This window comes from Ictalurus furcatus, chromosome 1, assembly GCF_023375685.1.
Source record: "Ictalurus furcatus strain D&B chromosome 1, Billie_1.0, whole genome shotgun sequence".
Taxonomy (NCBI): domain Eukaryota; kingdom Metazoa; phylum Chordata; class Actinopteri; order Siluriformes; family Ictaluridae; genus Ictalurus; species Ictalurus furcatus.
Window position 1 is genome coordinate 2,515,671 of NC_071255.1, and position 27,776 is coordinate 2,543,446.

Consider the following 27,776-nt stretch of genomic DNA (forward strand, 5'->3'; position numbering starts at 1 on the left):
TGAGGTAAGACACAGAGATGTATTAGTAATCCCGGGTTAAAGAGTGATCTCCTCCAAACCCATCCAGAGGGACGGAGAGCGGGTGACCACGTGGATGAAGGCGCTCAGGGGGCCGACGTTCTTCCCGAGCACCGCCTCCACCTCGTAGCCCTGTCAATCAAACGCCACAAGCATGTGAACTTTAACAGTATTTACACCGCCGCACTGTTGAGTTCGTGACGCTCTCGAACATGTTATTGTTTATATAGTAAACAGTAAACATACCGTTATTTAACACATGCCACTTTAATAGGAACACCCTATACATGTGCTCGCTCGTGCAGTCGGTCAGGGCTCAGAGGAGAACGGCCGGACTGGTTCCAGTTAACTGAATGTCGGGAATGTCTTGACCTGTGTGATTTTATGTACTGCTGACACGTGATCAGGTCAGCTGATCGTATTAGTTGCGTGAATGTTCAGGTGTTCCTATTAAAGTGGCCACCGAGTGTAACTTATCAACATGCTCGCTTGACTGGAATCTCACCTCGGCATGTCCTGTCGAGTTTAGGAGGGACATGATGGAGTTTTGCTGTAGCTGATAAAACACACACACACACACACACACACACACACACACACACACAGACTTTTATGTCAGTTTCACAAGATGCAGATGAACACAATCTCAAACATCTAGCAACTAAAAAATGCGTGATGATAATCAAGTGCTGAAAATTTTTTACACCCTGCAAAGACCGATGAGATTTCCTTCCTCTTTTGAAGCAGAGAGAGACACATAGAGAGAGAGACAGACAGACAGAGAGAAAGCGCGCAAGAGAGAGAGCAAGACAGAAAGAGAGAGAGAGTGACAGCAGAAGAGAGAGAGAGAGCGAGAGACAGAGTGACAATGGAAGAGTGAGAGAGAGACAGAAAGAGAGAGAAAGAAAGAAAGAGAGAGACAGAAAGAGAGAAAGGGAGAGAGAGTGACAGCAGAAGAGCAAGAGAGACAGAAAGAGAGAGAGAGAAAGAAAGAGAGAGAGACAGAGAGTGACAGTGAAAGAGAGAGAGAGAAAGGGAGAGAGAGAGACAGAGACAGATAGAGAGAGAAAGGGTGACAGCGGAAGAGCGAGAGAGATAGAGGCAGAAAGAGAGAGAAAGGGAGAGAGAGAGAGTGACAGCAGAAGAGAGAGAGAGCGAGAGATCGAATAAAAACCTGAAATGAAATGATTTCACTGCTAGTAAACAGTTGTTGATGGACCTCTACCTTAATCTTACCTTAACTTTGACAGTCCAGGGACGTGATGAAGGACAGCTGAGAAACACTTCCAGCTGCATCTTTCTGCTCGGTTTGTCCACGACTCCACACACTACGCAGGAAAACACGTCTCTGCCAAGACAAAAACCACAAACTGTTGCAGTTTCGCACTCGGAATCGACACCTTCTGACCAATCTGAGTGGAGAACTCGACAGCACTGTGGTACATCCATGCTTCGTGGCTGTAATGTCATACGTACAGCGTGTGACAGATGATATACGATACGGTATATACGATACGATTGTAACTTACGGTTTATCTTCTGAAGCCTCTAAGCCGTCGCCTCCACACTGACCGCAGGCTGGCCACGAAAACGCAGAATTCTCGTCTACGTCCGTCACCACTCCTGTACGAGGCGTATTCGAGAGAAAACACATGAAATCACATCACCAGAACGTCCGCCTCGAGGCTGGATGGGCGTCCCGAGATGCTTTTCTGCTCACCGCGGTTGTAACGAGTGGTTATTTGAGGTACCTTCGACTTCCTGTCAGATCAAAACAGTCTGGCCATTCTCCCTCATCCTCAGAACCGGATGGGTTATTTTAATTTTTTTAAATGTAAACATTATTTTGTGCTGCTGCCACATGATTGGCTGATTGGACAACTGCATGAACGTGTTTCCTTCACAACATCCTATAACATCAATCAAACCCAAAAGATCTACAGTACTTTTACAGATACTATGATAGCTACACTTCACCTTCTTCTCATCCTTTTCCTCTAGGTCATCCATTACAGGTTAGGAAATATATATATATATTTTTTTTACAAAATAAAGTTAACAGAAGGAGTCTCCAGTGTCAGCGCTTGCTAACGGGTCAGGAAAAAAGTCTTCAGGTTTCTTAAACTTCGAGAGAGAGAGAGAGAGAGAGAGAGAGAGAGAGAGAGAGAGAGAATAACATAATGGATAACAGGAAGTGAGTATGATCAACACTGTTAAATCTAACTATAAATGGATAAAAATAAAAGTATGCTGTTTGTCTGCAAGTTGCTGATCTAAGAAGAATAAAACACTCCAGGATGTACCGTTATGGAAAAATCGTCATCTTCCAGGTCTTGCAGATGTCTTCTTACAACAGAAAATTCTTCACACTTTCAGTATTACTCACAACGCGCCCCCCATCAGCAAACCAAAAGCCCCTCAGTGTAAGCAGAGTGTGTGAGTCAGCCTTGCATCTTGGCTAACAAAACAGGAAGAAAAATGAAACAAATCCGTGCTTTATTTACTGCGACGCCGAATCTGAGTGACGAGAGACAGGAAAGAAAACGCAACGCTGACGCGGACTCGTCGGCCCGATCCTGGAGGAGGACGTGACGAAGCAGCATGAACACGGACAGAACCAGTGACGAAACCTGCTGAAAGGGGCAGCGTATGAGATTTGAGAACGTACGAACCTGTAACGGTGCAAAGAGAGCAGGACGGGCTCTCGGGGCTCAGCTGGTCCAGCAGAACAGACCGGGGCGAAGAAATATTCAGACTCCGGGATGGTTCCGAGTCCAGTCGAACCACAGTCTGCCCTGAGACGATGATCTTACCTAGAGACGGTTCACGTTATAAATTCTGACCAACGAGCGAGTCGTTACAAATAAACAGTAGCAATTGCAGAGGAATAAAACACGTGTTGGGAAAACGTGCGTGTCGATACGCAGCTCACCTTGCTCCATTACGGCGTCTCTGAAAATAAGCCTCGACCCGAACCGGGGCGACGGTGCAGCGGCGGCGTGACGGAGCAGGAACACGGAGTTCGCGTGCACAGGTACGGTTCTGCTGACGCTTCCCGAGTCCTGCTCGTCCTGCTGGAGGCTGGAGTCTGTCACGAACAGCAAGAGGTCCTTCCCTTCTTTATCCTGTATTCGATATTCAAAAGACACGTAACAAATAACAAAAGTATAAGGGATTTACCGTGTGTAGCTCTGGACTTCTTTCCTGCCTAAGGTTTGACGTATCGCTGTTTTTTTTTCTTTTTCTTTTAGTCCCCGGATTCAATCATTTAGTCAGCGTCCGTAGCAACGGTCAGGCGTAATAAATAATACGTAAACAGATATGTGGTGAACAGGCAACGGTTAAGACCAGGAAGTACAAGGAAAAAAAAGTTTCCGGAAATATAGAAACGTCGCCGTATAAAGAGACGAACGAATCTAAACTTAAACACAGAACAGGTGCGCACACTCAGATAACGAGCCGTCGACAGGACGAGGGCCGGAGCATGAACGGAGAATTCAAAGTCTATATCTGCCTTTTTTTTTTTTTTGTGATGACGGCACACTAGTTACGCACAAAGGGATGTAAAAAAGGTACTGTTTTTTTGCCTTACTGAAGCCTACTTTTCTCCGTTCAGGCGGACAAGGACACGTGGTAATTTTTTTAAAAAAAAACCTAAATGAAATAATAAATACAGAATGGATAGCAGAGCCAGTTCGGGTGTTCAACTGACCTGTTCTCGCTTATAAACCAAAGTAGCCTTGAAGCTGCACCACCGACTCGCGGGCTCGTCCTGGAGGAGAAAAAAAAAAAAGAGTTAAATACGTATTAATAAAGCTAATAAACAAACGAGTCAAGGACGAATGTGAAGTGATGCGTCAGGAACCTGCAGGATCTCTCGGAGGGTCTGAATTAAAGGAGGACGGTACAGCGGTGACTCGCCTTTAGGGAACACGCGGTCCCGCTGTCCCGTCAGTCTGTAACAGAAACTCGGTGCTGCTACTTTAACCTACAAGGAACATCACAATGGATCGATCAGACAAACAGAAAACAGCGCATGAAGCGAAATCGAAATCTGCTGACGCAGTAAACGAGTCTTCGATTCTGATTGGTCAGAAAAGTAGCTCTGCTCCGACGTCTGGCTACATCACACCACCCCGTCGTTGACGGTTTCTCTAGAACGCCACGCCCTCTAAGTTACTCTGCGACTGCGAAGCTGAAAAACATACCGCCTCCGACACTGGAGACTCCCGTAAACGTCTCAACACAAAACTTCACGACGTCGACGACGAGACGTTTTCCAGAACGTTCAGACCAATCAGAATCGAGACGTCCGTAGTTCTATAAACATCGGACGTTGGTATCAGGATACACCTACAGTCTGACAGCATGAACCTTCTCCAGGAACTCGCAGAGGAACCGCAGGAGGCCACAGACTGTCAATCAAACTGAAGAGCTGAGCACATCTGGAGAGAGGGAGAGAGAGGGAGAGAGGGTGAGGGGGGCAGGGAGAAAACTTTGAGGAGTTATTGCAAACCCTTTAGAGAAGATTCATGCAAATAATGAACAATGTGAGTACAGACTGGCAGCGTGTTTATATCTTTAAACACGTTTAAAGTTAAGGTGTGATGATTCTGAAACTGGATTTGAATGTATTTTTTTTATAAACCCCTCCACGCTTTATAAAACTCCAAGTTCACCTCGGAATCTACCTTAGAAAGGTGGACGAGACAAATCCAGCGTGTCTCGTCAGCGTGTTGTTGTTGTTATGTTTTATTCAGCCTCGTTTACTTTGACAGTCAGCCAACGCGCGCTGACGAAAACAAGCGGCGAGCGTGGGATCCGTTAAACCTGCAAGCAGAGGCTGGCGTCGTTACTCTTTCGCTCTCGAACAGACACGAACCTACTCGAGATGTTCTTCTCGTTAAACGGGATACGAGAAATCCTGTGAGTTACTGTAGATCGTTTCCTTCACCTCGTTGACATGAAAGAAATAAAAGGGGGGGTGTTTCACACGTGTCACACGTGCGACTAATAGACGCAGAACACGAGTACGGGTCTTGGATGACTTTGTGAGATACTCTGTGAAGTATGGGCTAACACGAGAGCTCCAATAAAAAACAGGAATTACGCAGTAGAAATGAAAGTTCCTCTAGTACACGACAGCGGTTTACTGCGTGCAGCTGGGGGTCTTGGAGGCCCTGAGACTGCTGTGAGGCGTGTGTGTGTGTGTGTGTGTGTGTGTCTGTTTCAGCAGAACATGGATGTATTGTTCAGAACCAGTTCCACAGCCTCTTAATCCAAAGCTAGCTCATACTTGACCTGCTCGACTGCTTCTTCCAGTCCAGCCTGACGTGGCTCTCACAGAGCTGAGATTAACACGGGGACAAAGGGGACTACTGGAATGGGGCTGAGAATTTTAAATCTGGTGAGCCAGTTCCACTAAAAGACACAGGGCATGCTCCCGCCACCATGTTTCGCAGATAAAGTGTCCATACCGTCCACGTTCCGGACAAAACCTTGCGCTAGAACCTTAATCTAATCCGTCCGAAAACACAGGAAGCGACAGCGGTCGTCCGCTGCTGCTAAGCTCGTCAGTAGACACACCGGCTCAGAATAAACATAAATACCCCTCATTACACCATATGGTCAAAAGTTTGTGGACACCTGAGCTTGTTGAACATGCCCGTTCCGGATTTATTCCCCGTTTCGCCGTTATAATAGAACCTCCGCTCATCTAGATTTTCGGAGAGTGGCTGTGGGAACGTGTGTTCGTTCAGCCACAAGAGCATTAGTGAGATCAGGCACTGACGTCGGGTGAGGACTGTCATGCTGGAACAGGTTTGGGCCTCGTCATTCCACTGACGGGAAACTGTAAAGCGACAGCGTACAAAAGACATTCTATACAATTGTGTGCTTCGAACTTTGTGGAAACAGTCTGAGGGGAAGAACCATATATGGGCGTGACGTTCAGTCGTCCTCGTACTTTTGGTCACACGGTGTATAAGCTGATGTTTTTTTTTTTAATTAAATCTAAATTTTACATCAAATATCCCATATGGCTGGGTGGCGGTCACCTCTCACGAGTGAGGCGCTGGATCACCTTCAGTCCCTGCAGCAGACACACTCTTCCCTGCAGCTGCTCCGTGAGGTCTTTTAGCTCGTCTTCTGAAGACGCGTACTGCATCTCCACCTCGCCGAACATACCGTAAACGTCCTGCACCAGCAAACAACACCTGGGAAGAGGAAAAGCACAGAGTAAAGAGGACGCTAACATGTACGTCTGAGGCTTGCAGACTGGAACGGACGTTCGTCTGGGATCGCCCTGAATGCGGCTTCATCCATTTCGCCGTCAACGCCGACCACACATCCCAGTCGCAACACAACACGATGCTACCACCACCACCACCGTGCTTCACTCTCGGGGTGTTGGGATGCTGCCGAACGCAGCGCTTCGTGCCATAGCTGACAATACGGGTCAATCTCACGCGGAGTCAAGAAACATAATCCTAATCAAGTCCGTTTTTATTCTCCGTATTTACTGGAAAATAAAATCCCATGCTCTATGCACATGACTCAGTAACGGACCACTCCTAAGCAAACATCATCCTTTTCATGCTGGTTAATATTAAAAGTGTTGACACTGGCACAAGCTTACATGCAAAAAGCTAACAAATGACGTGTTAGATCAATAGAAAAAGGAAAAGAAAAAAAAAAAAGAAACACTGCTTCACGTTAGAGCACACTGTTCATGAGGGTTAAAACACATTTAGTGAAATCGTATTTGGCTAAAATGAGTTCATGAAAATATTTTGCTGAGGGAGGGTGTTGTAACTGTGTGTGTGTGTGTGTGTGTGTGTGTGATATGAAAGTGCCCCGATTATAATATTTGATACATGTTGATATAGGTTTCATTTCTGGACCGGAAACAGAATCGTGACACGCTGAGTCACGACTAAACAGCACAGAGAGGAGACGTACAGCCATGCTGTTACGATCATTTTCATAACAATATTGTCACCTCTGACATAACTGAGGTGTTCTGCAACGCAGAGGCGTGATTCGGAATCGGTGCTGACTGACAGTAGTTGAAGAGGCAGATGGGGTCAAACGGTTGGAGATGTTGTGAACAGTGAGGCTTGTTTAGGCTTGTGTGTTTGTGTGTGTGTGTGTGTAACTCGAGAGCTTAGAAGGTGGCAGAGGAGGACCACATGCTCAGACCAGGTTGACATAAACAACTCCTTTGTTTCTCCTACTAACTCTGGTGGATGAAGCAGTCAGCGACTCCGCCGGCCCGCTGCCACTGGCCACCTTGAGGAATTTTCTATTGTGAGTAATCGCAGGAATTCACAGCAACGTGGGGGCACTTCCTGAAACTGCACACCACTGAGCTTGTTCAACACACACACACACACACGCGCACACACTTGCTAACACACAACCCCACTGAGAATAGCCCTCCCCATAAGAATGCTCCAACGCACCCGGATTGGCCTGGAACAAAGTAGGTGGGATTCCTTCCGCCACGGAATCCACCAATGAGGACGCGGCTTGTGATAAACAGGCTTGTAATCAGACACCTCAAGCACATTTTGTTCTAACTTCATCTTGAAAACATCCCCTCCTCTCCTCTCCTCTCTTCGAACCAAGAGCTTCTTCAGCTTGTTTATGCTCCACAGACCTTTTACTGGAACCAAATATTGTCTTGGAGTGAAAACAAATCCTGATTATTCTCAGGAAGCGAGCTCCAGTGAAGCGTGTGTAAAAAAAAAAAAAAAAAGTGAGAGGTTGAAAACTGTCTAAAATTGCAAGGCGATCTTGCTAAAGCTTGAAACAATTAAACATCCTGGTTCTTAGGGAAATACACTAAACTCACTTTTAATCTATATTATTTCGACAAGCACAAAAACATCTCAAAAGGAGCCCTCCTCTTTGTTTACTGACGAAGAGACCACAATACAGCCCAAGAGAGCTGAAAACAGTCTGCGGAAAAGCTGGAAATTTCCAGGAAGCAACGGAAACTTGGGACGTTGGTGAAACGTTACACTATCCTAGATGACGGACGCTACCTCGGCACAGTCCAAATCTGCGAAACACACTTTATTTATCTTGCGATGTCGGGTATGTGCGAAGCGGACTGAGCGAAACAAAGAGGAAGTGACAAAAGACCGGAGTTCTGGTTCTGACAGGTGTCGGGGCTGCCTGGTCCGGTGCCAGTGCACGGCTCAGCCGACGAGCAATGTTTATCTCTGTGTTCTCGTCCCTGCTTGAACGTAAACATCATTACGACCATCGAGAGGTCATGTCCAGGCTCGCTCGCTGTTCCATATGGTGTTCTATCATTAGATATACACACACCACAATTTTGATGCACCGAAGTCACGTGTTTACAACCTGCTAGAGCATCTGACCGGGATTGAGTTACTGGAAGCGGTCAAATGACTCACTCCGACTTTTCCTCTTTCTAGGGTTCGTTCTTTCTATTGGTACGTCTAGCCACCTGCCGGTTTTTTTTTTTTTCCTTCCCATAACATCAGCACGTGCATCCCCGGCCTGTCCTGTCAACAACCTCGACCCACTGCTGTTCCTCAGCACGGCAACAGAACGCTGGATAGAAAGGCTCGTGCTTTCAAACTCTGACCCGTAAACAAAGGTGGTGCCACTGTTAGCTGGGAGAGAGAGAGAGAGAGATAGAGAGAGAGAGATGCGACGTTACTTATTAATGAGTAATTACTGATCAGTACTGATTGATTAACAATTTGGTCACCTGCCAGTTCCTGCCAGCGCCCCCCCCCCCCCCCCCCCCCGCCCCCCGCCCCCCCGGTACTGTGTCACAGGGCAAGGTGAAACACTCAGAAGAACGTGACAGTCGCCTTCTTCCGAATTTATGCCCTCATAGGCACCCACAATTGGTTAATATCTCTCTCTAACTGACGCTGTAGAAAGTGTATGCCATCCCTCCTATCCGGAGCGCACAGCCAATTTTTTTTCCCGTCTTGACGTTTTTGCGACTACAACTCGCCCGACTCCCGAAGACTCTCTCGCGCTAATCAGGAGCAGCTGCTTCTCCGTTTTTTTTTTTATTTTTCTGCCCAAAGACCTGCCCAACTGTTTGCTATTGGCTCAGAAAACCAAGGCTTATTAATTCTCCGAGATAAAGTTGAAAGCGAAATGTAAACACTGCGCCCGCCCCACCCCATTTCAACGAACTGCCTTTTCTGCAGGGTGAAATATCTTTGCTTTGGTCTGTAAAAGCAAAAAGCGTAAGCTTCAGAAGTCCTGTATCGCCGTTGCAGCGGGTCTGAAATTGTACATGCCATGACCAAACTGTACACGTTGGCGCATAAAGTATAATATCCTTGCTCTCTAAGCATTTACACTTGTGCCTTGACGTTGACGGGGATGCTGTCAGATCATCCGACGATGCCTGGAGCCTTGGCGTCTCCGCTGACTCGTCACTTACCTTTGATATCACCAAGACTGCATTCTTTCACCTCGGCAATATCGCAACGTTACTTCATTTTCCAATTACAAGGGCACTATTTTTAAGACGAGACCGGCCCTTGTACACAACCTGCTGTTTTTCCTCTGGAAAAGCAGCCAACTAGATCATAGCGTTGTTGAATCACTGAGGTTGGTTAGTGTATGGCACGATGGGATTGAGAAATCGAACACGAAAGCCAAGAACGTTACACGTGATCAAAATGGACAGAACTGAGTAAGCCATTCAAGATTTTTTTTTTTTTTTTTCCCCCAATTCGCCAAAGATAATATTTGAACAAGTACACACTCAATCCACACACACACACACACTCCAGATATAGGGTGGGATTAAACAGGATGATGCTGTTGTAACTCCAGTGGAGCAGGCCACTTTGCCATGATTGATGACATCATAATCTCTACTCAAGCAAATGTTCTAGACCATCTGCGAGCTGGTAAAATCTCAAGACCGGTACAACAAGGCTCATATTGATATGCACGTAGTGTCATTCTAACAATGCTCAGGATTTCTTTGCACATCTCAGGATTGCAACACGCTTCCGTTCTACCAGTGTTTAAATCCACACCAGCTTTTTAAACACTTCCCGCGGTGACAAAATGATTGGAAAGAGTTTGAAATTTAGCTCATATTGGTTTGAATGACCTACACAGTCAGAACATTTACATGGACAACTGTAATCCGATATTAACCCGGTTAAGACGATACTCTGATTAAGAAACTAGGGTTAGGGTTACTGGGTTAGCGATTATTGATGACCTTAATCATACTCGAAGTAAACACAAATGGAATTAAGACGTGTGGAGTATTCCTGTTTTAGCCGCGTTATCGACGCGCGTTACAGACACGTACACACCTTAATCACACGATTAACGTCGTGTGAGAGTTTTCACCGCATCTTGTGACAGGACACGTACACACACGGCGGCGCTCAGCCGTTTGACGGCAAACAAGAGAGCACGGCTGCGTCCGAAACCGCGTACTCACCTACTATATAAGTAGGTGAAACACATGTATCTGAGCTACTATATTAGACGGTAAGTACGCGGTTTGGGACGCAGCCCACGGCTTCAAGCAGTCGCCTATTTGCATGCACAGCATGACAAATAATTAACTGCACTCGAGGCGTTCGTAAAATTAAAAATAAAAACACCCAAAACTGTATGCGGTCCCATAACGAAGACCAACTGTACGTCGATACGTGAAATTCTGAAGGGAACGTCGGACGGCGTGACGCGGTGACGTAATGACGTGTGCCGTTAATCCGTCTATGTTCTATAACACGTACAACAGGAACATGAAAGGAGTATTCTAAAAGCGACTCATGTAAACACCTTAATCAGAATATCGTCTTATTCAGAATAAGGTCAGCAATTAGATTACTGCCGTCCGTGTAAACGTCGTCAGTGTCTCAAGCGGGGGCCCATCAGAAGAAATAAGAACGTAGACCGACGTGTGTGATCTCACTTTGTATTCACATACATCACAATATCAGATCATTTTTTTAAAAATGCAATCATGGATTAAAGAGACATTTTTAGAAAGCGCTTGGATGGTATTCGGCTGCAGGCGTATATAGAAATCTACAACGGATGAAACCAGGCGTATCTGAAAGTAGTTAATCCGGTGAAAGATAAAGGATAGACAGATTACAACGAAGCAGCTTTTTAAGCAAAAAGTAAACGAACACATCATAAGATATCCAACAGTATTATTGACGGTAACAGAAATGGTATCAGTATTGACGGTACTTATTATGGGCGCTGGAACTTCATGGACAGAATAAGACATATCCTACCCACGACACATCATTACCTAAAGCTAGCCAGGAATCGTGGAGGGTCCAGTTAGAAACTATTTACATGACGTAGGCCAGTGACTTACAGTGAAGCACCGTACCTGCCGACACGTCGTTGCGGCGCCGTTCCAGAGTTATGCTTGCTGAGCGTCCGGTGTCGGAGTAAGCTTGTGTGAGGGAACTGCGCGACAGAGGAGAAGTAGATCCTCTGGACCACCGCCTCCACAGGACCACACACAGACCCTGATGGCCCACAAGCCTCCAGAGCCTCCAGGAGCGACTCAAACGCAGTTCCTGCATCCCTGCGGGTCTGTGTATACACGTTATAAATGAACTGTTCAAAGTCAGGTAAGGTTTACGGAAACGAATTGATATCAGCACTGATTTGCTCGTCCAGGATTAAGTCTCCAGAAAAGTCTAGTTTTGCATTAACTGTGGTTCTATAACACCCATGGAACCAACAAAGAGAAACACTTGGATACCTCCACGGAGATGCCGAGATGGTCCAACAAAGTCATGCGGTGACTTTGCAATAAATACCACCGTCATACAACCTTGTTTACCTGGAACCTCCTTAGGAGCCCACGTTGACTCTGGATTTACGGGGGTTCATACACAACCACATATGTACATGTAGTGTTTTATTGTGTTCGTCCCTTCTAACCACCAAAGGCACCATCGAGGTCACTTGGTCTTTTTTTTCTTTTTTTTTTTTTTTTACAATATTCAAAAGTACAGTTTCAGTGACCCTTTGCCTACTGTAGCCTCAGATTCCTGTTCCTGTCTGACAGGAGTGGAACCCGATGTTGTCTTCATCTATTATAGACCATCCGCCTCGAGGTTGGGCGTGTTGTGCATTCTGGAGATGCTTTTGGAGTAAAGGATGGTTCCTGTCCGCTTCAACCAGTCTAGCCATTCTCCTTTGATCTCTCTCATCGACAAGGCATTTCTGCCCACAGAACCACACCTCACTGGATGTTTCTGGTATTGGAAGCCTGTCTAAAGATCAAAGTGAAGACGTTAGACTCCGGCTTAGGTAGAGGCTGTAATGTAGGTATCCGTGGTGTTTATTTCTCTCAGACGGGGCACCGCTTCAAACCAGATTCCTTTGGTTAGGAACGGGGCTACTTTCACTGAGACAGGGACGCATTTCCACCTGTAGGATTTGGGGTCCACCCACTTCTGATAAGTCCACAGTACCATCAGTCATAGAGAACTCAACAGATGGCAATACCACACACACAGCAGCCTGACTGGCAAGCATGGTAACGTCTGTTATACACTCGTGTACGTTCTCACGCCAGTGACTGTTGTGGCACGCTTCGGAGAACCTCTTTTCTAATTTCACTGTTAGACCGAGCACCGCAATGGAAGGCCTGCTTTCCATATATGGTAGCATCTGGGTATCAGGTGAGACACGGCTGCTCGCATACATCGTGACACCGATGGTGCTAGGGAATGCTGAAGGGCAGGATTTTTTTGAGTAGAGTGTTTGTCTTTGGAATGAAATGAGCAGATGCACAGCCGTGAACCAGTCCTGTGGTTGCATTGCTTGAACTACACATGTAACCCCTAGAAGGCAAAAAGAGAAGGTCTTTAGGAACCCCAGAATCTCAAACCTAGAACTGGTCAATAACCCCTGTCCTACTTCGGGACAAGTAAGTCAGCTGAGTAGATTTCCTTGTTTTGAACCGTAGGGTCTATCTTTTCTATCGAGTATACAATTTTACTTATTGAGGTCTTATATCAACAAGGTCCCCGAAAAACTGGGGGCTGGCAGCGGAACTGCATTACTGTCTCCAGTACCCACAAATCTGACACGGTCACCTCCAAATGAGCGATATTTGGGATGGAAAACATTCTATTATCAGCCCCTGTGGTGTTGGGAGGGGTGCTGAGGCTGCCTCTTAGGGTGAAGTAGGGCACTCAGATGCCCACCAGGGGTCTGAAGTCATAGCTCCCCTTCCCTAAAAAGTTTGTGCAAGGCAGGCCCTTGTGAGCGCTGGTACAAGGAGCAGAATTTGGTTTCCACATGGATTTGTGATTCCCAAACATGCACTCTCTTTTCCACAGGAGAAAAAGAAAAAGAAAAGGCATCACGGCAGTACCGAATCACACAGAATGTCACTAAGAGACACAGACAAGGAGGTATCCAGGTGTTTCCCACCAGCAGGCTGAAACAGAACTGGGCTTTTACATCAATAAAGAATCATCCGAAAAGACTGCTGAATTGAAATGAAACGGGGGGGGGGAAAAAACAACAACCCCTCACCATTAATATAATAAAGCCGTCAATGAACTTCGTTAAAATTTCAACAAAAGTGAAAGGACAAGCCTGTTAGACATGCTCACGTAGTTTTTGACAGACAAGTCACACACCTGTTTATCAGGGATGGACGCCTGAGAAGACTGAAAATTCTCTTCCCTTTTCCAGAAGCACCTGGTTAAAGGATATGGTTTGGTCTTCTCGGTCAGGCACAGAACCTTCGAGCAGGTCGCACCGGTGTCCTGCTTCGTCGCTCCTGAAACTTTCTGGCTGAAATGCGTGTTGAGAATGATGGGATGGCGCTCGCCGTCAACGGTCAGGCTTTGCCTATAGCCGCAAAGTAGTAAGAAACACAGTTGCAAGAATAGCAAGCATTAGCAGCAAGATGCACGTTTATTTATTACGCTTGTGAACCTTTTGATGCATTTGAGTGAACCGCATGCTTGTGACCGGACATCTTGTTCGCTCGCTTCACTGTCCGTCTGTACGTGTGTGTGTGTGTGCGCTGTTCACACCAACTAGACTACTACAGACCATAGCACGTACCCATCCTTAAATTTAGGGCGGTGATCGATTATTTCACAACGCACTTTTATATCAACACGCATAAGTAATGCTATATCGAACAATTTAAGGCAATTTATTTTACAGATGATCGTGAAAGAGTTCTTAAGGCAACATGTACGGTGCAGAATATTTATGGCAATGTATTTTGTGACGCACGCCGTGTGTCGTGCTCGAAATTGAGAAGCTCAAAATATCATTTTGTACCGTCCCTAGATCTAGCCTGATCTCAGCTCTGCGTAGGAAAGAGCAGACACCACAGAGATAAAGACTCGCTAACTGATCGAGATGCCTTTTTCCACTCCAGTGAAATAACACAAGGTCTTATGAGAAACTTATGCTCTAGAATGTGTGTGTGTGTGTGTGTGGTGGGGGTGTACTTCTAATCGGGCGAGCAAGCATACACAAAATGCAGTATATTCCTTGACTGACATTTTCGTTCGTCGACACCTAAACAATTTTGTGCACAACCTCGAGATACCGCCGGTTTCCTGCCTGTACAAGCCGAAGCCTGCTCGGTCCTCCCGGTGTGACGCACCAGGCGAGATAATCGCACTCGTACGTCACGACTCTAGCAGGTCCTGGGACAGAGCTGAGCGGTTGCGATTTTTGCGGCTGAACAGGGAAGCTGGATTGCAGCCAGGCCAGGACAAGTTTACACAGGAGAGGTGGAGCCGCTCGCTTGCTCGGCGCAAACACACACACCCATGTGCGGTTCGAGATAGCGCAAAGTCCGTTCTCTTATCAGATCATTAGCCGAATCCAGACACCGGGGACGATTAGTCATAATTCTACAATACACACAGCAGGAGAATAGGAACGCTCGTGTGAAATAGTCCGAAAATATTACAACGAGATAAAAATGTATAGAGAGAAATATATATCAAAGTTATGGTATTTATTATTAAGTCCTTAATTTGACTGACGGAGAAGGGTTTAATCGAAAACCTCAGCAACGTGAATCGAATGCCAGTTGTAACAAATATTGCTTCTGTTTGTGGGAAATGTCAGAATAAAAACAAACAAACAAACAAACAAAAAAACATCCATATCAGTGCGTGCGTTTAAATAATATGGCGAATACGTGTAATAAATATTCGGATTATGAATAAAACTGTCAAATAAATCTGCACTGAATGTACGCTGGAAAAGTTTTGCAGGAAAATATACATTATATATATATACACACACACACCACTGATTTGGTGAATCATTGATTGAAGAACAAAAATCCTTGTGCTCATTTTATTGGAAATGAGAGCTGACGGCGCTCGGCTCTACAGGTGAAGGTGTGGTCCGTGTGCTCAGTTACCTGCACGGAGGCGGCAGACATTTCCGCCCACTTCGAGAGTGTGTGAGTGTGTGTGTGTTAGTTAAGGAGTGGTGTACTTTAGTCACTTACATCGCACAAAGTGTGCTAGAACAGCACTGGCACTGAGACAGTGATGGGTTTTTCCTAACACAACGTCCTGTTTGAATGATGAGACTAATTGCTCTGCGTTCAAGTCCATACACATCGTACTCCAGATTAGCAGACCTGACGGTCCTGGAGAGCAGAGGTGAACCGTGGGGCGCGTTCGAGCAAGTCACGTCGTCGTACCGCTGCTGAAGGAATTGCGAGGGGGTTGTACGGGTGAGGGGAGATGATTTGGGGGAGGGGGGAGGTTTATTTACATGATCGTATCGGACGCGCCAACTTCTTCGCATTTTGCACAAGAGCTCTGCGTCGTAGCGCATCAGAGTGCGCTGGAACGTACTCGAAAACCTTCTTTTTGTCCGTAATGAAAAACGGCAGATGAGCCAATCGATACAGCTCGCTGGAAGCCCCGCCCTCTTCCCCCAGGGAAGTCAAAAAGGGTCATTGTTGGTTTTTGAAAACGGTGCAAAATAAATAAATAAATGAATGAATGAATAAATAAATAAATAAAAAGGGCCTACGGGGATGGGGGTCTTGGAGGTGCAAATAATTTGTCCAAGGTAGAAAGTGAAGCGTACGTATATATACAGGGTAATCACCAGGCGCTTGTGGAAAGGTGTACAAGAACACATTCGTTCTTACTATTCAAGAAAATTCGGGGACGTTTCTGCCCTCCATTTTCAGTCGTTCAGCTAAAAAATAGCCAATGTTGACCATTTTCAGAGAGCTGGGAGGAAGGGGGTGGCGCTTCCTAGGTGTTCGTTAGCGTCGAGGGGTTTGAAACGCCTACGCGGCCGTCAATCGTTCAGAATTCATACGTCAACAAGCTTATCCGTCGTTTTTATTTATTTTCAGAACACTGCCGTATTTTGGATGGCTTTCGTTTTTCCCGAGTGCTGACCCGGATCGTTAAAACCGCGACGCTCCTACGCAAAGCGGGACATTTTAGTGGTTCCAAATATCTGCTAAAGCTCTGAGGTCAAAAGGTGACGCCGAAAGCGTCGGGTTTTCCCCTGGTCCGTTACGACGTCGTGTCCGGCACGTGTTTGTAATTTTTCTCCCCGCGTTCAGCAAGAGCCATCGCGGTCCGCTCGTCCTCCTCCTCCTTGTCGTCGTCGACACGAGGACGAAAGAAAGAATGAAAGCGAGAGCAAGAGAGCGAGGGGAAGGAAATTGGAGAAAAAGGATCCAGCTGTGGTTTTTCCCTTTGGCTTGCTGGAAATGAGCGAAGAGCTGCCAGGAAGAGGAATGCAGGCCGTTCCCTAGAGCAGAACGATGACGTGGGAGCAGTGTGTGGGAGAGACAGAGGAGAGAGAGAAAAAAAGCGACTCGATCCAGTTTGGACTGAGTTTGTACTCCCCTGCTTCTAGGGGGTTGGGAGGGGGGTTAGGGGGAATCTTATCAGACTCCACATATCATCATATCTGTTAAAATCACCACAACTCACCTGGGAAAAGTGTGACGGGCTAGTATTAAATTAGAACACCATGGTTAGAAAGCTTGTGTTCACAGTGTTGTTCATTTTGTCACTTTCCTGTGACGCAACGCGTACAGTTACGGCTAGAGCCGGGTGACACGACGATATAGTATCGGCGCTGTCGTAAATTATCCATACAGCTTTACTTCTGACTGTTACAAAGAGCTAACGCTGGAGACTCCTTCCGAAAGCGAAAAGATTTTAAAAAATAAAAAATTATTTTACAAATGAGAGAATTCCGTTGGGGATGGGTTCGTGTTAATTAATTGACATGTAAAGTGGAGGATCTTACCACGGTGGATGGATGTGGACGGTGTCGCCGGCGCCGGGCGCCAGCTGAGCGGCTGTTTCCTTGCTGAACAGAACGACGCACATCTGTCTCTCTGGGAGTCTCTGGCAGAGCGCGGCCTGTGTCCCGCAAACCTCCCACACGCTCTGAACGTGGAGCACTAACACGCCCGGTCTCTCCTCTGGCACGGCACAATAACAAACAACAACAACAACATCATCATTCAGAAAAGACGGAGATTTATCTTTTCACTCGTTTTCACTGTTACAAAGTGAATAAAGCCGCCGTGTTGCATCACGTCACCCAGTCGCCCATCGATTTCCTATCACAGCATGACATGGAGTGTGTAACTGATGCTGGATCAAAAATCTTCATCTACCATCTGCCAACAAACATCCTGGAATAAATCTTTTTTTTTTTTTTAAATAAAAAGTCATCAGGATGTTTATACACTCCCCCCCCCCTCAATTCAAGTTACAGGTTATGGCAGTAAAGGTCTTCTCGTATCTTTTAGTCTGAAATGAAGTGTGTTTACGTGTGTCGGGTGGGGGGGGATTGGGGGGGGCTGTTGTTTGAACCATCCTCCCACGCAATAACTACCGCTACACGTTTACCTTTGAACTCTACAGGACGTCTTATCTACCGTCGTTCTTCATTTTCCGCCTATTTTCTTTTTCTTTTTTTACGCCCACTCCTCTCTCACACAGGTTGGTGTGAGAACACAGAAAAGAAAAAAAAAAAATCGTTACACCATGGAAAACAAAAAATGAAAGAGAGAAAGAGAGTTGGGGTTTGTAGTTTCCTGTAACCACCACGCGTTAAAATCGGTTAGCGCCCGGGTTAACTCTTCAGCAGAAGTTCCTCTGAGAGTCGCATCGAAAACCCGGAGTGCTTCTGGTTTTGCAAAGCTACGGGGTTCTAAGCAGTCCATCAAACAAACAAAAAAAGGGGGGGGGTGTGTGTGTGGGGGGGATGAGCCATAAAAATCCTAGTTTTTACTTTTTGCGAGCCGGAAACCTTGTGGAACGTCATCTTCGTCAAACGTATTTATGAGTAGAGACGTCAACGTGTGCGTGTTGTTTTTGAGACGCTTGACATACACGACACGGAGTGTGTGTGCGTGAGTGTGTGTTTTCCGTACCTGTTCCTGTGGTAATGCTGGACACAGGCTGGTGCCTCCAGAAGCTTATGGCTGACCTTTGTCGACATTGAAGCCTGTTCAGTCTCTCTGCGAGCCCCCGGCTATAAAGAAGCACAACGCAGAATCGCAAATTTACCATCGCGTGCCAGCGAGACCGCTTGTAATGCAGACTGTAACGCGAGCGCTTAAGAATACCGTTTCACTCTTATACACTCGCATACTGCGACGGGGAACAGTTCCACGATCCTGTACTACCCAGGAGAGGACGCGACTGGGATTGAAACCTGCGTCGAACAGAAGCGTCTACCGAAACGAACCAAACCGTGAGAGAATTAATTAAATAAATAAAACCCACAACAACAAGAACGACTCATAAAACTCAAGAGTCTTGTTGGGAACATTTCATTCCTTGGTTCATAGCAAACAGGAAAGCCTCAGCGACCGTGCACGGTCCACGAGGAAGGCTTTTCAGATCCTGCATGATATGAAAGAGCCACAAGTGTGAACAAGAATTTTTTATTTTTTTTGGTTTGGTGAATCACTGGGTTTGAATAATAATAATAAAAAAAGCAGCTTTCAACAGCTGTAACTCATAAAGACTATAAAAGACTCCACAAAAACACTATTAACTACAAAAATCCTTTGCTGGTGCGTTTTTTTTATATATATATATATCTGTCCCAAGCAAAAACGTAAGAAAGCTGAAACATAAAAGTCGAGAACAGCTTGCTCGGAGTATTTCTATAGGGGATGAGCAGGGCAATTCGGGTTAGTGATGCTAGTTGTGATTTGTCCTATATCATACCTGGTTAGTCGAGCAAGGCTTAAATACAGTGCCTTGCGTAAGTATTCACCCCCTTTCCACATTTTGCAGTAGAACCAAGAGGACAACCCTTGGGTAACATGATGATGCTACCACCACCATGCTTCACTGCATTCACTGCTTATCTAATTTCCCTACGTAAACTTGTTGTGTATCGTAGCCCTTTGGTCTTCACGCTTGTTTAGGTATGTTCGCGAACAAACTCTGGGTTCTGGACAAAAGAAGTAGCGTTTTTTGTGGTTTCACCTAGTGGTCACTCAGGCTGCATTTTACCCCCAACAACCACCAAGAACATTTCATGCTTCAAACCTCATGCTTGAGGTAGAACTCAAAAGGCGCGCCGTGCGTCACCGTCCACACCTTTCAAACTTGCGCTTCTTTTTCCCGGAGTCCTCGGGTGTCTTCGAGGGCTTATCTGTTTGTTTCGGAGGCGTCTGGAGCAGAGCTTGGGCAGCTCGAACCCACTCGCTGACGGACCTCTGTCGCTGCTCTGCTGGCTCCTGAGCAGGAGAGTCCAGCCAGCTGGTGTCGGGATCTCCATCGCTATCCGAAGAGTAGTCCGAGATCTCAGCCGCCGCCTGACGTCAAAGAGACATGACTTTTAATATCATAGCATACCATGATGAAAAAGCCGAGAAGCGCACACGGTGTTTAAACGTGCCCGGTGATGCTGCCATGCCTGATACACTTCAACGCAACACTAGCTAGAGGTTACAACACATACTGGAGGTTGGTGCAAAATGGCCAACGAGTAGGAACAAGATACTTAGCAAAATGGAAAATCATGAACATCACACGCTTCTCAGTAGCTTTGTTATGAAACATGAAACCGAAAGGTTCCCAGCTGTCAATCTTTTTTTTTTACGAATACCTCGTCTACAAATGAGAAATGTAATTCGTCATGACTCATGAAAACATGCTCCGCATGTTCTAACGAACGGACTTTTATTTTATTAACAGTTTCTTTACTCTTGGCCGAGCAGAGGCATCGATCAAGTCCTCCATCCCGCCTGGGCTTCACGTCACGTCTTCTCAACAGTACTCGTGTCGGTTTACTTAAATGAAAACGCCGTCATTTCTGTACGGTGACCAAGAGGATAATCCGGTTCAACTAAGTCTGATGTGGTCTGGAAGACAATGCTGCAGAACTGTAATAAATTCACTAATAACGGTATGATCTGGGTGCTTAATAACAAGCAGGAATCTTTGTATTTAAAAAAATGGAAGCAAATGTTTTTTCTGAACATTAAATATCAGGCTAAAGAAAAGAGCATTTTAAAAAAACAACAACAACAATTTTTTGAAAAAAATCGAAGATGGTGAAAAATCTAATTAGGCAGAAACTGATGTCATAGGGTGCGTTGAACTCGTCTAGACGGGGAATCCAGGGATACCCTGGACACACGGTTCAAAAGTTATGATCATAAACGTACTTCCAAAGTAGGCCCAAATTTGGCCCAATGGTGGTGCTACAGCCACGGTAGTACTCGGCCCAAATTTTGTCAGAATGTTTCTTAGACCCTCCGCAATTAGTGGTCCAAATTTCACAACTTTTTTCCAGACAGTTCTATGGGCTGCCACCAGTGCTTTGCCCCCTAATAATAATAACAATATAATAGTTGTTATTGCTAGTGTTATTTTTCTTAGTAGTATAGTTGTAGTATATTGTACTTGAACAATAGTGACAAAAATTGTTGTTCTACATTGCCATGTTATTATTATTATTAGTAGTAGTATTATTTAGAAACACATTCCACAAGTAGCATGGTCACGATAACTTGATAATTTGGGCTTTCATATCATCAAAGGACTTATGAGTCAGGTCGTAAGCAAGACAGATGCAGGAAATGTCTAAGTGTACATCTTTAGTAAGAGTAAAAAAAGTGTACGTATTTGACGCAACAACGTGTGTGTCATGGCCAAAGACAACACATCTGACAGTAAAGGAACCGGTTTGTTGTGGAAAAATCTGGAGCACTACCTGCCTCCGTGTCATGTGGAGGCACGATCAGCATTCCAGCCGGCCCCGTCAGCCCACGTGTTCTTTCTTTTTTTTTTAATACGAGTCAACTCCAGCCCACGGGGCAGCATGCCAACAAACATCATGCTGCACATGCTCACTTACTCTTTATTCCCCCCCTCCTGGGTCTGTTTCTTCTAGTCCTTTCTCTTGTCCTCCTCGGCTGATCCAACTCTATATACCCCCCCACCCCCCCGGCTCCAGAACACCATGTTCCTGGCTTGGAGTCAAAAATGCGCTCGGCCCCGCACTGAGTGACGCTGAATGGAGCTGTGTACACATATTAAACACTATCAAACCTCGCTTCGCTCGAATCGTTTCATTTGAACTCGTAGTGAAGACGCCGTTCCGTCGTGTGCAGGGACAGGAAGGATCAACAGCTGTATGAAGAAGATAACCTCGCCAATAGGTCAATCATCTCACCAGCGAGTGCCGGATTTCATAAAGGAGCACGTGGCCACCGAGAACGCGCCAAAACCGAATGATTCATGCGGGCAAACAAACTTCATATTTAATTGTTACCACCGAAACTGACCACAAATTGAGTAATCCTGCCTCTGGGAATTCCACCTAATCAATACCATACACCCTAGCGCAGGTTGATGGACAAGAGAGCCATGAAGCAGCGGGACGAAAACAGCGCTACATAATAATCAGCAGCTCCAGGCTCCCGAGTGAAGTAACAAAAAAGTTTCAGGGATGGAAGGATACTCTCTCTCCCCTGTCAATCACAGCAGCACCAGCCAATCGTGAGCATCCGTGTGCTCATGTATGCAGAAGACGGCGGTCCCTGTGACACAGCATGAGCAGCAGTTCGAAAAGATGCAGAGGCTACATAGACAATTAATAAGCCATAACAATCAATTCATGTTTTCTATTGGCTCACAAGGCCAAATCTCATCAAATTTCACCTAAATAAACTCAGCACAAAGCGAAAGTGCGTCCTTCACGTCCCACGTCCTTTCCCTTTCATTCAGCTTCTCCTGAAAACACTGGAGACTCCTTCTACGGTATGAATGTTAAGCGAACATCTCCTTACATAATTAATGACCACATGATTATCTATAGATGTGCACCGTAACTGGGCACCATAGTGATAACTCGCTGTACTTTACCGCAATCATCAAATCAGCCAATCACGTGGCAGTGCAATTCATCAAATCATGCATCAAGAGCTTCAGTTAATGTTCAGAATGTACGGAGGTAAAAAAATAAAATAATAAAATAAAAGTGACCAGGTGGACATTTTTTCCGACCTTTACCGGTCCAGCTTGGGTGATCTGCGCCCACTGTAGCGTCAGGAGTGGAAACCTGGGGTTCCACCGGGTTCTCCGGTTAACCTCCGACCTCCCAGCATGCCGGTAAATGGAGTCGCTATGCTAAATTGGTCCTTGGGTAATGAACGAGCGTATTCCCGAGTGTGTTCCCGAGATGAGCTCCAGACCCGCTGAGACCCAGACCAGGATAAAACGCTTACTCAACACTAAAGTAATGTAATATAATAATAATAATAATAATAATAATAATAAATTACAATGCTGTAAATATTACTGTTTAATTTTATTTCATACTCATAATCCGTTAGGTTTTATAAATCACGATTATTTAAAGAATAATTAAATATACAAAAATAAACCGTTAAAAATATCTCAAATAATGTAAACAATCACGTATCGAAAGAACAGTGCTGTTTAGAAGTGGTGTCTCATTTCAGGGTGTTTATTCCCGCATCATTCCCAGCGTTCCCAGGATAGGACGCGGTTTCACCGCCATCATGACCAGGATACAGCGCTTGAACGAACTGAGGATGAATGAATGAACGCGTGAATGAATGAAATAATGTTTTTAAGGGACCACACCGCCCCCTAGTGGTCAGGTGCCCGAGCCCCAGCTCCGAGAAGCGAATCTTTTGGCTGTATGTGGCGTGACGGCTTGTGTTATCTGGAATATTCCACTGAAGTAGAAACCAGCTGAGATTCAAATAAACACTTCGGCAGCATCAGATGCACTTGTATTTTGTGTCATGCCATCGCAGTAGCTTTGAACACGGAGTAAGTGGCCTAATTGCAAACTAACACCGTTTTGGGTAGGTTTCACATTTACTTCGGGGAAATTCACAACACTATAATTATAAATAAAAAACTACAACGTATGAACGAACTGTAAAATAAATAAATAAATAAATAAAACGTGTGAAAATGTTTCAAGACTTAAAAGTGTACAAAAACGTTAAAATCAAAATCAGCACCTTTCAATCGGATTGCGTAAATTGTCCGTGAAACAACATTTAAAAAAAAATCCCAATACAAAGTATTTTGTGGCAGAATTTATCATGATATTGATATAATATCATCGCATTGCCCAGCCCTAACAGACAGCAGATTATTGGCTTCTCGATACGTTTACTCACCGGAGAAATTGGCTCCTTTGACGTAGAAATGTCCTCGTGCTCGCTTTCTGAATCGATGGTGGGAAGCTCGTCTGTATCTATAAACAACACAAGCACGTGACAGTGGAATAATCACATCCTGAAATGATTAAGTTATAAAGAATAGTCAGGACACTGTTGGGTTTCTGTGTGTAGAGTATCGTGACTGTGTTCAGCTGTTGGTGAGCAGGGCGATGGGAAAGGGGAGGAGTGTGAGCCCACTGCTGGGCAAACAAGTCACAAATTCTTAAAGCCCAGAGTGTTGACTTTCATATGAGCCACTAACCGCGACTGTGGAGTGTGACATCACAAATAAATTCACCGCTGAACACCCGCAAAACAGGCGCAAATTCCATTGGGTAAAAAGAATTCATTCGTAAAAGATCCAAAAACACGAATGTATTTTGTCTTCACCTGCTCCTGTGCTGAGGAAGCGGGCGTATCTGCTGGACGCGCTGCTGACCGTCGGTCTGGGTCTCCGAGCGGCCTTCGTGACGGCGAGAGGGAGCTGGGGTTCGCCATCAGAGTCCTCGTCCTCGCTCGACGTCCAGGCGATGTGGACGGGATCCTCGCCTCCCGAGCCAGGCCTCACTACACACACACGGCAGTTTAACAAATCAAGAGAATTCTTTGACATATGAGAGAAAGCATGAGGGTATTTACCAGATGTGGACGTCTGCGCCAGCTGCTGCACCGTCCGTCTTGTAGCGTCGTGTTTCTGGAAGAAAAAACAAACAACAAAAACATTCTTGGCGGATTCAGGAAGAGATACTGCGTGTGAAAAGCCGTGTGTGGATTGCTCGTCCCGCACCTCCACCACAGGAGTGTCCAGGAAGCTGTCCCCGCACGTCTGCCATGACGACTTTGCGGCTTTCGGCGTCTCGCAGGTTCCCCTCCTGCTGAACGTTTCCCTGACGTCCTCCGGAAATGACACGCACCTCATGTCCCGCGTGTTCCTTTTGCGCTTTGGAGGACAGACGGGTTTGTTAACGAGCTTTCAGCTTTACACACCTTTATACCAGAGGGCTGTAGAATCCTCGATTCTGATTGGTCGGAAGGTGCTGGCTAATTTTCTATAGCGGCAGCTCTTACAGGTTAATACGAACGTGTTGTTCTAACACGTTATTGCTTCTATAGTAACGAGAGGGAGAGAGAAATATTGCATGGCCATGACTTATTAACAAGAGATAATTACGTCATGGGAACGAGATAATTCACAGAAACGAGATAATTCATTTACCCCGTTCTTAATTATCTCCTTCTTCTCACGTTACTGGTATCTTGTTCCAACAATTTTATCATCACGTTTCCTCACATTAATAACCGATGGCCACGACTTAATTATCTCGTTCCCGCGTTCCTAAGCGGTGATCGAAACTCAACTATCTCGTGCCGACGACTTTATCATCACAACCCTCACATTACTAAGCCACGGCCACAAATAAAAAAATTTTTCAATGGTTATCTCATCCGCACGACTAAATCGTCTCATTCCCTAGCGTTACCAAGCCATGGATACGACATAATAGTGTCATTTTAGCATGTTCCTAAGCAGGGGCCATAACTTAATTATCTCATTCCCATGAATGAATGATGTTGTCCCCTTTTCGTTACTATGCCGGGACCACGACTTCATTATCTCATTCCCTCACATTACAAAGGCAATTATCTCGTTAATTATCTCATTTGCACAAGGTAACGGCCTCGTTACTACTATCTCATCCTCATGCATTCCAAAGCCCTGACTTGGTTATCTCATACGACTTATCTCGTCCCTATGACGGAAACCATCTTGTTCCCTAAGTGGACAAGACTTAACTATCTCGTTTACACAACCTAATTACTTTATTACATTTTGAAGTTATGGCCACGAGTTAATTATCTCGTTCCTACGCCTCACTGCGTAACTGTCATTCTTTAATGAGTTTAAAAAAAAAAAAAAGGTTAATATGCTGTAATATAAGAGGAATAAAACACATCAGGACGTGCTGTTATGGGAAAGTAATAGACACTGATTATTTTCCTGTTGCAGCACCACACGGAGTGTTTTGTTATGAACTGGATATTTAATATTCACAAGAGATGCTGCTAAATAGAAGATATGAATACTTACCTTTGAAAACGAAGGCATTGCGTTTTAAATTTAAAAGAGTACATGAATAAACCAGGTTGTTAATTGTTTAACGTTTTGAGAAATAACGTTTACTACTACAACGCTATGTAGTTTAACAGGTTAGCCGCATGCTAACGGGGTTTAAGCCAGAGTCTGTATGAAACTGCCGCTTTCCCGGGCGCAGACACACAGCGTCTTCTTCTGCGGGTCACGTCAGTGGACCAGACTCACAGCACTGACACCTAGAGGCCGAGTGAGTGTACTGCAGCAACTCAAACGGCAAATCCATCAACAAATCCTTCCACAAACAAACAAACAAAAACAAATCAGCAAATAAGTACATTCATGTTTTATTGTTGGGGGGGAGGGTGGGTGGGAGTAAATATGTATTTATTTCATTATACGATTTATTTTTTGTTGTATAATTGTATGCGCATAATATGAAATAACGATAGTGATAAATAATAATAATTTTAAATATAATATGATCATAATTTGATGCTAACAAAAAAATCCTTAAATGTTTAAATACATTTTTAACAATAAAGCATTAACGTATATGACGTACATATTATTTATTGACGGATTTTTTTTCTTCAAAAAAAAGATCGATTTCTTCAGTAGGATCAAATCAGCGTAAAAGAAAAGGAAAAAAAAAAAACCCTACAAAGCAATTCCATCAATAAATAATTTTCTTTAACAATAAAGCGCGGATCTTTATAAAAAACTTAAAGAATAATCAATTTGAGTACATCGAGTCGTCCTGTATATTAACGTTAATGTATTCATAATTCTCCTAATATCTCATTTTAATAAAAACAAAGGAATACATAAATTAAATAAACAAACAAATAAACAAATAAATAAATAACACCCAAATGTTTCCTTTTCAAAGTGACGGATTTTTATTACGGCAAATTTAAATCTCTCTGGAGATTTAAAATAGCAGGTTAAACATACAAAAAAAAAAAACGAACAAACAAACAAAACAAAAACAAAAAACAAACACATAACATTTTTTTGTTTTATATTAAATATGTAAAAAGCAGGTTAAGTTATTCACAAATAAAATGAAAACATGCAACAGTTTCTTGGGGAATGCATAATGAGGGATACAGAGAGAGAGAGAGAGAGAGAGCGAATTAACAAAACAAAACAAAAGGACATTTTCTATTTATACTTATTAACAGTACATTACATTCCTCTTCATTGTACACGATAATAAAACGAGGCGTGGAGTTCGGTAGTGGAACCAAATAAAACATCATCATCATGAGACAGTATACGACGCACTGACTGGAAACACTGCGTTTCTGACCGAGAGTTACCGCTACGTCCTCCTGCTAAAACCTGGACTTTAAAATTATATTAAAATATCTCCCATATACACGGTTTATTTCTCTATCCATTTTAGTTGTTTGTTTGTTTGTTTTTCCCCCACTCAGAACGTTTCAGGCTGGTTAAAGTAATCGACGAAACGAAGAGACACGAGGATCACGCGAAACAAATACGCTGAAATTGTCTATCCAAGAGCGAGAACGGACTGAGACTCAAAGCTGCTCGTGTGCTGTAGAAAACGATTCGGACCGATTCAGATATCTGGACGCAAAAAAAAAGGAAGAGGAAAAAAAAAAAGAAAAAGAAAAAAGAAAAACAAGCGAGGATGGGATGATTGTAAATATTTTATTTACTGCAGATTTTGTTCCTGCAGCCGGTTGCACCAGTTCACACTAGATGGCGATAAGTCCCTAGTATCTCTTGTGACTTGTGGGCGTGGCCTATCCGCCATTTTGTTTGGTTAGCTAAAAAGTCCAGCCAACCGATTACGTTCAAAAATACGTTCATATTGTATTCGAGTTTTGATTTGATGTGTTGCACGCTCGGTTTTGGATTCGACTAGCAAAGCTAGCAAAACCGTACTAGCTACGCACACGTCTCGAA

The 27,776-nt window shown here is 44.7% G+C and overlaps 1 protein-coding gene across 5 annotated transcripts; it reads right to left on the reverse strand.

The window, feature by feature from the left end:
• Positions 1 to 25,940, reverse strand: spidr (scaffold protein involved in DNA repair). 5 transcript variants are annotated; one of them, XM_053610347.1, is made up of 20 exons: positions 25,836 to 25,940; positions 24,534 to 24,686; positions 24,386 to 24,440; positions 24,137 to 24,313; positions 23,705 to 23,781; positions 19,635 to 19,852; positions 18,452 to 18,552; positions 17,314 to 17,491; positions 13,677 to 13,890; positions 11,384 to 11,607; positions 6,075 to 6,233; positions 4,376 to 4,463; positions 3,884 to 4,006; positions 3,731 to 3,790; positions 2,951 to 3,143; positions 2,691 to 2,831; positions 1,548 to 1,641; positions 1,255 to 1,366; positions 524 to 574; positions 1 to 150 (listed from the first exon to the last, which is right to left on the reverse strand). In XM_053610347.1, exons 1-20 carry the CDS (start codon positions 25,851 to 25,853, stop codon positions 37 to 39), a joined length of 2,550 nt encoding a protein of 849 aa, XP_053466322.1. In that variant the 5' UTR covers positions 25,854 to 25,940; the 3' UTR covers positions 1 to 36. The 5 variants fall into 5 exon arrangements, with proteins under 5 accessions (XP_053466322.1, XP_053466237.1, XP_053466154.1 ...); XM_053610262.1 differs by having other exon boundaries at positions 24,137 to 24,440; XM_053610179.1 differs by having other exon boundaries at positions 11,399 to 11,607; positions 24,137 to 24,686.
• Positions 25,941 to 27,776: the final 1,836 nt, after the last annotated feature.